This window comes from Lepus europaeus, chromosome 13 (assembly GCF_033115175.1).
Source record: "Lepus europaeus isolate LE1 chromosome 13, mLepTim1.pri, whole genome shotgun sequence".
NCBI lineage: Eukaryota > Metazoa > Chordata > Mammalia > Lagomorpha > Leporidae > Lepus > Lepus europaeus.
In genome coordinates, this window is record NC_084839.1 from 21,004,826 (window position 1) to 21,017,792 (window position 12,967).

The window sequence follows — 12,967 nt, forward strand, 5'->3', positions numbered from 1 at the left end:
TGATTTACGCCATGGTCTTGAAAGAAACTGGCATCAAGCCCCTATACAGTAACATTGAAGTAGATACTAAATAGTATCAGACCCTGGTCTCTAAGTCTCTCTCACTCAGCTTCAAGTTTCTTGGCAAATCAAACTCTTACTAAATTAACTTACTAATTTGAGAGAGTGCAATGGCCAGCTCCACAGGGTCCCTGATCACAAGATTCATGATATCATTTATATCTTCTATAGAAGATCTAGATCTTGTCTTGAATGTTGTTCCAGCAAAACCAGGACTCGGGCAAAATGTTGTTAACTACCATGAACACACAGCCCTCAAAATGAATGAAATCCAGTTGCCATCATCAAAACTCTCAAATAAACATGTTAGCACTGACCAGTCACAGAAGGGGTACAAGCAATGCAGGCCAACACAGACCTTCACAGGAGCTGAACACACACCTCTCAACTCCAACCTCAATCTATAAGATTCCTTGTCTTTAACACCCAAAGGAGCCCAGGAATTAAGTGAAAGTTGCCCAACTGCTTGCTCTGTGCTTTGCAAATAAACACCTAATTTCTTCCTTCATCCCAAAGTCAATGATTCTCTTGCTTCATGTCAGGAAAGAGGACCAAATTTGGAGATTCTACAATAAAACCAAGAAATATTCCTGCCCCCAACACAAACTAGCTAAAAAGTACAGCCCTATAAAAATTGTTAAATGAACTCATTGGACAATATGCCTGCATTCCCAAGCCAATTCTTCCCTCGTCTATCATTGTAGTTTTGTAATATTTTTCAATAATTATTAAATTATCTTGAAGTCAACTACATTCTGACTAGACATTAAAATACTCTAAAGGAATCTTACCTAATCCTCTTTGTAAATCCAATATATAAAATATACCATATTTCATGTACTAATAATTTAAAAATATTTGAAGTGCCCAATTACCAAAGACTATGTGTATATCAACTCAATAATGACTGTTTAATAAATACCTGGAAGAACTTGTATATCATGTCAAATATTAGTTACATTGCCAAATATGAAAGGCCTTCTTCACTAGCTCAAACAATCAAAAGTGACTAATTTTTTTAAAAGATTTATTTATTTATTTGAAAGGCAGAGTTACAAAAAGGCAGCCAGAGGAAGAGAGAGAGAGAGAGAGAGAGAGAGAGAGAGAGAGAGAGAGGAGAGAGAGGTCTTCCATCTGCTGGTTCATTCCTTAATTGGCTGGAACAGCCAGAGCTGCACCGATCCAGAGCCAGGAGCCAGGAACCTCTTCTGGGTCTCCAACACAGGTGTAGGGGCCCAAGGACGTGGGCCATCTTCTACTGCTTTCCCAGGCCACTGCAGTGGATCAGAAGTGGAGTAGCCGAGGCTCAAACCAGTACCCATACAGGATGCCGGCACTGCAGACGGCGGCTTTACCCACTACACCACAGAGCTAGCCCCAAAAGTGACTGATTTTAGAAGGCACGGGAAATAAAATTTTTAAAGTTACTGTTATATATAATTAGTAGAGATAGCTTACATATTGACTTCATTCTGCCTGCGACACCGGCATCCCACATGGGTGCCAGTTCAAGACCTAGCTGCTCCAGTTCTGATCCAGCTCCCTGCTAATGCAACTAGGAAAGCAGAGGAGAATGCCCCAGCTTCCTGGACTCCTGCAACCAGGTGGGGACCCATAGGAGGCTCCTGGCTCCTGGCTTTGGCCTGACCCAGCCCTAGATGTTTTGTTCATTTGGGGAGTGAACCAACAGATGGAAGAACTCTGTCTTTCTCTCTCTATCTCTCCTCCTCTCTCTGTAACTCTGCCTTGCAAATAAATAAAAAATAATAATGAATCTATAAAAAAGAAGAATTCACTTATTTCTGAGTTATTTCAGCACTGCATTTATAAATCAGAAAAATAACTAACACACTGCTTTGTGGGATTTTTTGCACAGATGTTTAACTTTTAATGTCTATTCTATTTTCCCAATTGGATTTCAATCTAACAATAGACATGTTATATATCTGTGTTCTCAAAAGCACCAAACATGGCATTATATGCCTGGTAGTCACTTCAATAAATGTGCTGTGAATCATTATAAATATTAAATAACTAGCTAAACTGTTTTTAAATATAGTCCACCCTCAGCATCCAGGAGTTGCACATCCATGGATTCAACCAACCACAGACAGAAAATATTGAGAAAAATAAATTGCATCTGTTCTGAACATGTAGCACTTTTTCTGGTCATTATTTCTTAAATAATACAGAATAACAACTACTTACATAGTATTTACACTGCATTAGGTATTATAAGTAACTCAGATGATTTAAGGTATACAGGAGGATACAAAGAATTACATGCAAATATATATCATTTATATCAGGGACTTGAACACTGAAATTCAATTCCTTTTCCCTCCATCCCTGCAGATACTGAGAAACAACAGTACCTCAAAGGCAGACAATTTCAGATTACTGAACCCAACTTTAACATATTATCTCCTTAATAAACAGTCTACAATTGCAAGATAAATACATTAAATACTCTATAGAAAAATATTCTCAGATTACCTGATTTCTCTTACCTGATCAAAAAGAAGCCTAAGTTGTCTTTCAGATTCACCAACCCACTTGCTCAAACAATCTGCTCCTTTTCGCATAAAAAAAGCCACTTTTTTGTCTCCTTGACTGCATTCATTAGCTAATGCTCTGGCGACCAAGGTTTTACCTGTACCAGGAGGACCATAAAACAAACAGCCCCTACAGGAACAAAGAACCAAAAATAAATAAATAAATAATATTATCATCATTACTGATATATCATCAGTATAAGTGATAGTAATATATCATCACTAGTGATACTTAAAAAGAATGTCCCTTAGTAACATATAATTTTGTATTAATGTATATTATGATTACTAGATCTTGATAAAGTTTTCTCTAATGTATAGGAAAAAAAAAAAAGTTCAGTTTGCTCAACCATCAAAGCACCATTCTTTGGTAGAAGAAAGTATGGAATAACCTGGCAACATATACCAAAAAAAAATTTTTTTTAATTCTGCTATGTCTTCATTATATTTATTAATTGATATTTAATAGAAAAATAAGGACATTTAAAGCTCAAAATAGCAAACAACCACAATTTCTCTGACAACACTGGGAAATTTCATCCTTTATATATTAATACAAAAGTCCAACTTAATTTTCCAACATCTTTAGTCAGATTTCACCCCTGCTGATGGAGCTCTATTTGGTTTCCAGCGCTCTCCAAATGCCATCTCAGGAGGGCGTCTATCAGAAATTCTAAAATCCCTCAACATATACCAAAATTTTAAGTGTATTTCCCCATGATCCAGAAATTTCACATTTTAGACTATATCATACATATATACTCAAAAAAATATATACTGATAGATTTAAGAAGACTTAAAATAGAACATAGTTTCCAGCTGTGAAAAATTAAAAAATAAATGTTATTAAATGAGACAAGTAGGGGCTGGCGCTGTGGCACAGTGGGTTGAGGCCCCAGACTGCAGCACCAGCATCCCATGTGGCTACCGGTTCCAGTCCCGGCTGCTCCTTTTCTGAGCCAGCTCTCTGTTGTGGTCTGGGAAAGCAGTGGAAGATGGCCCAAGTCCTTGGGTCCCTGCACCCATGTGGGAGGACCGGATGAAGCTCCTGGCTCCTGGCTTCAGATCAGCTCAGCTCTGGCCACTGCGGTCATTTGAGGACTGGGCCACCACAATGGAAGACCTCTCTCTCTCTGACTCTACCTCTCGCTCTGTAACTCCATCTTTCAAATAAATAAAATAAATCTTTTAAAAAAAAAAGAGAGAGAGAGAGGTAAATACAGGTATATATACAAAATAAAATACTACTAACAAAACAGCACAGGGAGAGGCCTGTACTGTGAAAAAGCCAGCATCCCATATAAGAGAGCTACCTCAGCTACTCTGCTTCTAGCTTCCTGCTAATGCACCTGGGAAGGCAGCAAAAGATGGCCCAAAAACTGAGATCCTACCACCTATGTGAGAGACCAAGGTGGAGTTTCTGCTTTCTGGCTTCCATTAGCCCAGACCTAGCCACTGCAGCCATTTGGGAAATGAACCAGCAGAGATCCCTCTCTTTCTCTCTCTCTGTCTGTCTCTCTCTCTCTCTCTCTCTTTCACTGTCTGTCTCTATAACTCTGCTTTCCAAGTAAATAAATCTTTGTTTAAATGTCAAGCAGAATAATACATTACTGATATGTGAAGGTGTCTTGAATATATGAAAGAATGAAAACAAAAAGTTATGACGTAGAGTCAAAGTCAAAATGGAGTGAGTATGGCTAAAAGCTAATTGCAAATCTCTTGCTTCTGTACATATTAGCTTTGCTTGCTAATGGCTAAGGGTGTATCTTGTGAAACTATGTAGGCTCAAATTCCAAGGAACTGAGAAAAGACACAACCTAAAAGTTCTGCCTAAATTGACCTATTATCTTACAACCATATCTTGGGTTTGTTATTGTTCCTGGGCTTGTTATTGTTAACTGTTACCTTACAACCATATTCTGGGTTTTTTATTGCTCATTGCATACCAGAGGTTTGAAACTGTGAAACCTAGTGGACAGAATACTATAAAAAGCTGTGTAACTCATTGTTGGGAGACCACACTCTGGTAAGGAATGTTGGTCCCAATCAGTTACCGGTCCCAATCGGTTGCCTTGCCTCTCATTTGCCTCACATTTTCAATAAAATTCATGTGTGACTGTCACTGGTCTTTATAATATTCTATTTTAGCAGACGAGTGGATGCAACACTACTTCACTTCTAATCCAGCTTCCTGTTAAAGCACCTGGGAAGCAGCAAATGATGATTCAAGTACTTGAGGTTCCTGTCACCCACATGGAAAACCTGGATGGAGTTTCTAGCTCCTGGCTTCAGCCTGGTCCAGCCCAGGCTGTTGCACTCATTTGGGGGAGTGAACCAATAGATGGAAGACAACTCTAGATATCACTTTCATTCTGTGTGTGTGTGTGTGTTTAATTCAACCTTTCAAACAAATAAATATTTTTAAAAGGTCACTATCAAATTATATAGACCGCCGGTGCTGCGGCTCACTAGGCTAATCTTCCGCCTTGTGGCGCCGGCACACCAGGTTCCAGTCCCGGTCGGGGCGCCAGATTCTGTCCCGGTTGCCCCTCTTCCAGGCCAGCTCTCTGCTGTGGCCCGGGAGTGCAGTGGAGGATGGCCCAAGTGCTTGGGCCCTGCACCCCATGGGAGACCAGGAGAAGCACCTGGCTCCTGCCATCGGATCAGTGCGGTGCGCCGGCTGCAGCGCGCCAGCCGCGGCAGCCATTGGAGGGTGAACCAACGGCAAAAGGAAGACCTTTCTCTCTGTCTCTCTCTCTCACTGTCCACTCTGCCTGTCAAAAACCAACTTTTCAATCCATTCAAATAGCTAACAATTTTAGATTTCCATATCCTTAAACATATGGAAAACAAATTAGAACCAAGTCTGAATAAAAGTGCCTCCTTGACAAAATTAGACATGTTTAAATCTAACAGACTATATGTACACTTCATTCTGCCAATTTCCTTTATCATAAATTCTCAGCCTTTTCCTTTTTTTAATTTATTTTTTATTTATTTTTTGACAGGCAGAGTGGACAGTGAGAGAGAGACAGAAAGGGTCTTCCTTTTCCGTTGGTTCACCCCCTAATGGCTGCTGTGGCCAGCGCACTGCGGCCTGGGCACCACGCTGATCTGAAGCCAGGAGCCAATTGCCTCTCCTGGTCTCCCATGTGGGTGCAGGACCCAAGGGCCTGGGCCATCCTCCACTGCACTCCCGGGCCACAGCAGAGAGCTGGACTGGTAGAGGAGCAACCAGGACAGAATCCGGCGCACCAACCGGTCTAGAACCCGGTGTGCCGGCACCACAGGTAGAGGATTAGCCTATTGAGCCGCGGCGCCAGCCAGCCTTTTCTAATAGTTCACTAGCTAACTACCTCTTGATTAGAATAAATTTGATAATAAAAATTATTAGCCGCACCCCATTTCAAAAATATTCCATCGGGGCACGCATTTAGCCCAGTGACTGAAAAATCTCCTATCCCACATATGAATATCTATGTTCAATTCCCAGCTGTAACACCAGACTTTAACTTCCTGCTAATGGAGACCATGGGAGGCATCAGGTGACAGCTCAATTAGTTAACTGGGTTCCTGCCATCCATTTGGGAGATCTGGATTGAATTCCTGGTTCCAAATTTTTGGCCCAATCCAGTTGCAGCCACTGAGGTGTGTGTGTGTGTCTGTGTGTGTCTCAAAAACTAATGGGGACCAGCATTGTGGCATAGCAGGTAAAGCTGCTGCCTGAAGTGATGGCATCCCATGTGGGCACCAGTTCAAGTCCTGGCTGCTCCATTTCCCATCCAGCTCTCTGCTATGACCTGGAAAAGTAGTAGGAAATGGCCCAAGTTCTTGGGCTACTGCACCTACATGAGAGATCCAGAAGAAGCTCCTGGCTTCAGATCAGCTCAGCTCCAGCCATTGAAGCTATTTGGGGAGTGAACCAATGAATAGAAGACCTCTCTCTCTCTCTGCCTCTGCCTCTTTGTAACTCTGTCTTTCAAATAATAAATAAACAAATCTTAAAATAAGAAAAACTAATAAAAGAGCCATCATCAAGTCAATATTTCAATGAAATCAAGTTCAAAAACTATGGAATATGGGCCAGCACTGTGGCGCAGCACATAAAGCCACCGCCTGCAGCACTGGCATCCCATATGGGCACTGGTTTGAGACCCAGCAGCTCTACTTCTAATCCACCTCCCTGCTAATATGCCTGGGAAAACAGCAGAAGATGGCCAAAATTACTTGAGGCCCTGAATCCACATGGGAGTCACGAAAGAAGCTCCTGGTTCCTGGCATCAGATCAGCTCAGCTCTGGCCATTGTAGTCACTTGGGGAGTGAACCAGGGCATGGAAGACCTCTCTCTCTCCCTCTCTGTATCTCTCTATATATATAAAACTCTGCCTTCCAAATAAAATATATAAATCTTTAAAAAAAAAAAAAAAAACTATGGAATATATAGCATGAAGCTTGATGCTGTTAGAAAGCCAAATCCACCTGGCTCCTGGCTTTGGATCGGCACAGCGCCCGCTGTGTTGGGGGGTGAACCAACGGAAGGAAGACCTTTCTCTCTGTCTCTCTCTCTCTCACTGTCTATAACTCTACCTGTCATATAAAAAAAGGAAAGAAAGCCAAATCCATGAAAATCCACTTGGGCAATCTAGTTGTATACTCAGTACCCACATATAGAACCTCAAGTTGTACCTGACCACTAAATCCTAAAATGTAAACTTCAAGAACACACTTAGTACCCCAGCCTCTGAGCCCTAAACAATAAAATTTCATTTCTAAATTGCATTGACAAAAAGCATTAAATAAATGCATAGAAAATATTTCTGGTTTCCTAATTAATTGAAACTTGATAAACAGTAAAAACGACAGTAAGTTAACAATAAGATATTACTGGAGGATCCAAGATGGCTGAATAGGGTGTAGCCACACTAATATAAGCCTCTCTGAGATATGAAAAGAACAAAGAAAGGACTAAGTTTCCAGGGATCTGATGGAAATTTTTGGCGAAGAAGCAAAAAACAAAACAAAACCAAAAAAAAATTTAAAAATTAAAAAACCATGAACATGAAGACTCCATGGGACAAGAGGAGAGAAGACAGAGGCTGGCTTTGAGTTGCCATCTTACCACTTTAAGGCAGGAAGAAATCGTACGAACTGGGAATTCCACAGTTACACACTGACTTACTTTAACCCGGGGAGCTGACTGGTGTCTGAGCGACTACCAGGCTTGGAGCAGAGTCTGGCTTGCTTTCCTTTCCTGCCCTCTCCCACCTACACAGTGGCGCCTTTACTCTGCTCCTACCAGAAGTCAGAGTCAGGGCAACGTGTAGGATCCCCTACATCCTGCAACTGTGGGAGTTTTGGGGCATTAGCTCCAGAGCTACACTTACACAGTAGATGAGTCAGGGTAATTTACCTAAGCTGCTGGGAGCTAACACCAAAGCCGCCCATAAAAAAATCTGCTCCCACTCTGGGAGACCCCACTATACCCTGCAAAACCAGGACTGTAACAATTCATTCTTTTTTTTATGATCACTTTTTTTGTTAAAAGATTTATCTATTTATTTATTTGAAAGGCAGAGTTACAGAGGCAGAGGCAGAGTTTGAGAGGGAGGTCTTCCACCTACTGACTCACTTCCCAAATGGCTGCAATGGCCAGGGCTGGGCTGATCCGAAGCCAGGAGCCAGGAGCTTCTCCAGGTCTCCCATGTGGGTGCTGACACCCAAGGACTTGGGCCATCTTCTACTGCTTTCCCAGGCCACAGCAGAGAGCTGGCTAGGAAGTAGAGTGGCTGGGCCCATATGTCAGATGTCCATATGGGATGCCAGCACTATAGGCAGCGGCTTTACTTGCCATGCCACAGCACTGGCCCCTGTAACAACTCATTCTCAATTTCCTGGTGCCACTGGACTCTACCTGGTGGACATAGGTAAGGACTCACCTGCATTTCACCCCTCTAGACTCACGCCCTCCACAGTAAAATCTCCTGTATACATTGTAGTCACCCCGTAAGACTGCAACAGGATTCACTTCACATCCTCTAGTCCAAGGACTAGAGCTGTTGTATTATAAGCCACAGCCCAGTTGGACTCTCCTAGGACCTGAGGAAGGGTCCACCTGTATCACACAGTCCTAAAGTCACAGCAATTGGTGCCATAAGCCCTAGTGCCACTCAGGCTTGCCAGTAGGACAAGAGGGTAGCTACCCTTGTCTCCCTAAGCACCAAGAACAAGGCCCTGGCTATCACATTCACCAGGGAGACGACACCCAGCTCTCTGTGGGCCAAAGGTATACCCGCAAGGAAATCCATATTCAACTCATAGCCATACTTCCATCCCTATGAACTGCAGCACACTAGACCACTGTGTCACTTACAGACACAGCTGACATTGATTAAGACAGAAGAAATCACTCAGAGACTACACTCGTGGGTTCACTTACAACCAAAGCCAAAGCAACAAGCCAGGTGACAGCCTGCATTCTAGCTAAATCATAGCTCTTTTCCAATAAAACCTACTCAATAAAGAAGAAGGGACAATTGACCCAGCCATCCCACTCTTGGGAATTTGCCCAAGGGAAATGAAATCAGCATATGAAAGAGTTATATACACCCCCAAGTTTATTGCAGCTCAATCATAATAACTAAGATACAGAATCAACATAAATGTCAATCAACTGAAGACTGGATAAAGAAATTATAGGCTTTGTACACCATAGAATACTACACAGCTATAAAAAAAATGAAATACTGTCATTTGCAACAAAATGAATACAACTGGAAAACATTATACTTAGTGAAATAAGCCAGTCCCAAAAGGTCAATTACCATATGTTCTCCTTGATCTGTGTTAACTAACAGAGCCCCTAAAAGGAAACCTGTAGAAGTGAAATTGACACTTTGAGATGCGATGACTGAAGAAGATGGAACGAATACATTGGATGGGCAGACATCAATGTAGAGACACAGGAGACATGAAGAAGCAAGGTAGCATTATGCCTCCAAAAGAACACAATATTCCTCAAGAGTTAGATCCTGAACAGAAGGAAATCTATGAAATGTCAGACATAGAACTCAAAATAATGACTGTAAGGAAACTGAATGAGATGCAAAGAATACAGATACACAGATTAAAGAGATGAGAAATCAATGAATGACATGAATGAAAATATTACTAAGGAAACAGACTCATTAAGAACCAAATAGAGGCTGGCGCTGCAGCTCACTAGGCTAATCCTCCGCCTGCGGCACCAGCACTCTGAGTTCTAGTCCCGGTTGGGGAGCCGGATTCTGTACTAATTGCTCCTCTTCCAGTCCAGCTCTCTGCTGTGGCCCGGGAAGGCAGTGGAGGATAGCCCAAGTGCTTGGACCCTGCACCCACATGAGAGACCAGGAGGAAGCACCTGGCTCCTGGTTTCGGATCGGCGCAGCGTGCCGTTTGGAGTGTGAACCAACGGAAGGAAGACCTTTCTCTCTGTCTTTCTCTCTCTCTCACCATCTAATTCTGCCTGTCAAAAAAAAAAAAAAAAGAACCAAATAGAAATTTTGGAGATGAAATCTTCATCAGTGAAATAAAAAATACAACTGAGAGCTTTGACAGAATAGACCAAGTGGAAGAAAGAATTTCTGACCTCGAGGACAAGAATTTTGAAATAATTCAATCAGATAAAAACAAAGAAGTTAAAAGAATGAAGAAAGTCTATGTGAAATACAGAATACTATTAAATGACCAAACATCCATATCATAGGCATTCCTGAAAGAGAAAAGGAAAAAGGCATTAGGAACCTGCTAAATGAAATAATGCTTGATAATGTCCCAGGTCTTGAAAGAGATGGACATTCAAATACAAGAAGCTCAATGAACCCCAAGCTACTCAACCAAAAAAAGGTTTTCCCCAAGGTATATTGTCATCACATTGTCAGCCCCAGCCATTGTGGCCATTTGAGGAGTGAATCAGCAGATGGAAAATCTTTCTCTCTGTCTCTCCTCTCTTTGTAACTCTGACTTTCAAATAAAATAAATAAATCTTAAAAAAAAAAAAAAAAAAAGACCCGAGACTTTGAAGTTGCTGGGAGAAAATGTTGGGAAAACACTCCAAGACACATTGGTGTAGAGTACGACTTCTTGGAAAAAAAGAAAAAAGAAACCCCAAAGCACATGCAACAAAAGCAAAACTAAGTAAATGGGACTACATCAAACTCAGGAGCTTTTGCAAAGCAAAGGAAATGATCAATAGAGTGAAGACATCAAACAGAATAGGAAAAAAAATTTGCAAACCACCCATCTGACAAAGGATTAACATCCCAAATATATCAGCAACTTAAAAACATACAACAAAAAACTACCAATGTGGTTGAGAAATTGACAAAGGACTTCAATAAACAGTTCTCTAAAGAAGAAATACAAACAGCCAACAAATATATGAAAAAATGCTCAACATCACTAGATATCAGGGAAATGGAAATCAAAACCACAAAAAGATATCACCTCAACCCTGGCAGAATGGCTAAAATCCAAAACAGAGAGAGTAACAAATGCTGACCAGGATGTGTACAAAGGGGAGAACTGATACACTGTTGGTGGGAACGTAAATTAGTGCAGCCACATGAAAACAGTGTTAAAACGAGAAACAGACTTGCCTTATGATCCAGCCATCTCACTACTAGATATATACCAAAAAGACTTGAACAAAATGTATCAAAAAAAGACACCTGCGACCATAAAGATTTGAGTAAGTGTTAAAGGGATCACATAAATAAGACCAAATGTCTGCTAATAATAATTGATAGAATTAAAAAGGAGAGAACGATACAACACGGGAAGTAGGACACGCAGCAGACTCATAGAATGACAAATGCCCTAAACAGCACTCTGGCCTCAGAATCAGCTCTTAGGGCATTCAGATCTGGCTAAAAAGCCCATGAGCGCATTTCAGGCATGGAAAGCCAAGACACTGTGGCAAAAATGACCTACATGAAATATCTCTGTGAGTGAGATCCTGGTGGAATGAAGGGGCCATCATAGAAGGAGGTACTTTGTCTGAAGGGAGGAAAGAACTTCCACTTTGATTATGGCCTGGTCTAAATACTGTCAGAGTTTGTGGACTCAAGAGGCTTCCATAGCCTTGGCAGCTCATCACAAGAGTCTTGGGTGATCTCTGACATCATAAATAAGAATGTCAATTGATAAATCAACAACAGGAGTCCCTGTGCTCCTGCTGCCCATGTAGGACCTCTGTCCTTAATGTGTTGTACTATGAGAATTAACGGTAAAACTTATCTTCAGGGTGGCGCCACGGCTCACTAGGCTAATCCTCCGCCTGCAGCGCCGGCACCCCAGGTTCTAGTCCTGGTCGGGGTGCCAGATTTTGTTCCGGTTGCTCCTCTTCCAGTCCAGCTCTCTGCTGTGGCCCGGGAAGGCTGTGAAGGATGGCCCAAGTGCTTGGGCCCTGCATCTGCATGGCAGACCAGGAGGAAGCACCTGGCTCCTGGCTTTGGATCGGCGCACCACGCTGGCTGTAGTGGTGGCCATTTAGGGGGTGAACCAACAGAAGGAAGATCTTTCTCTCTGTCTCTCTGTCTCTCTCACTGTCTAACTCTGCCTGTCAAAAAAAAAAAAAAAAAAAACTAATCTTCAAACAGTACTTTAAACTTTGTGTGTCTGGGTGCAAACTGTTGAAATCTTTACTTAGTACAGAGTTGATCTTCTGCATATAAAGATAACTAAAAATGAATCTTAATAAAGAATGGGATGGGAGAGGGAATAAGAGGTGGGATGGTTTGGGAGTGGGAAGGTAGGTATGGAGGGAAGAACTGCTATAATCCAAAAGTTATACTTATGAAAGTTATATTTATTAAATAAAAGCTTTCTATAAAAAAAGGAAAGGAGGCTACATTATCATGTACATTGTGTGATTTAATGAAGAAATATTTATAACTGTGTATCAAATGATATAAACATGATTTTTATACATTAACTTCCACTTATAAGAGAAAACATGCAAATTTTTCTTTCTGGGTCTAGATTAGTGTAAAGAGCTCCAGTTACATCAAGTTCGTTGACAAAAGAGAAATTCATTTTTCAGAAGCTTTTTACTTTTCACTCATAACAATTTTCATATTCTTATCTGTCATTAGGTTAAGTGGTCAAACAATGTGAAAACATTGAATAACCTGAAAATCTTGGAACATATAAATATCTTTGGGGAAATAGGAGTTACAATAATTACTATCAAACACAAATAGATATTGTTAAATGGAAATTTGAATTTAATGTTAATAAAAATTCAACGATTAAGATTTGGGTAGATTTTGTAACTATTTAAAGCCTAGTGTGGGATTCAGCAAAATTCTAACAA

At 41.2% G+C, this 12,967-nt stretch overlaps 1 protein-coding gene across 2 annotated transcripts in view; it reads right to left on the reverse strand.

Annotated features, from left to right (window-relative positions):
• ATAD2B (ATPase family AAA domain containing 2B) overlaps positions 1-12,967 on the reverse strand; it is a 207,040-nt gene that overhangs the window by 123,918 nt on the left and 70,155 nt on the right. For both annotated transcript variants that reach the window (XM_062209028.1, XM_062209027.1), the window contains exon 12: positions 2,571-2,745. In XM_062209028.1, the coding sequence (XP_062065012.1) occupies positions 2,571-2,745 (175 nt within the window). The remainder of the gene's footprint in view (positions 1-2,570; positions 2,746-12,967) is intronic.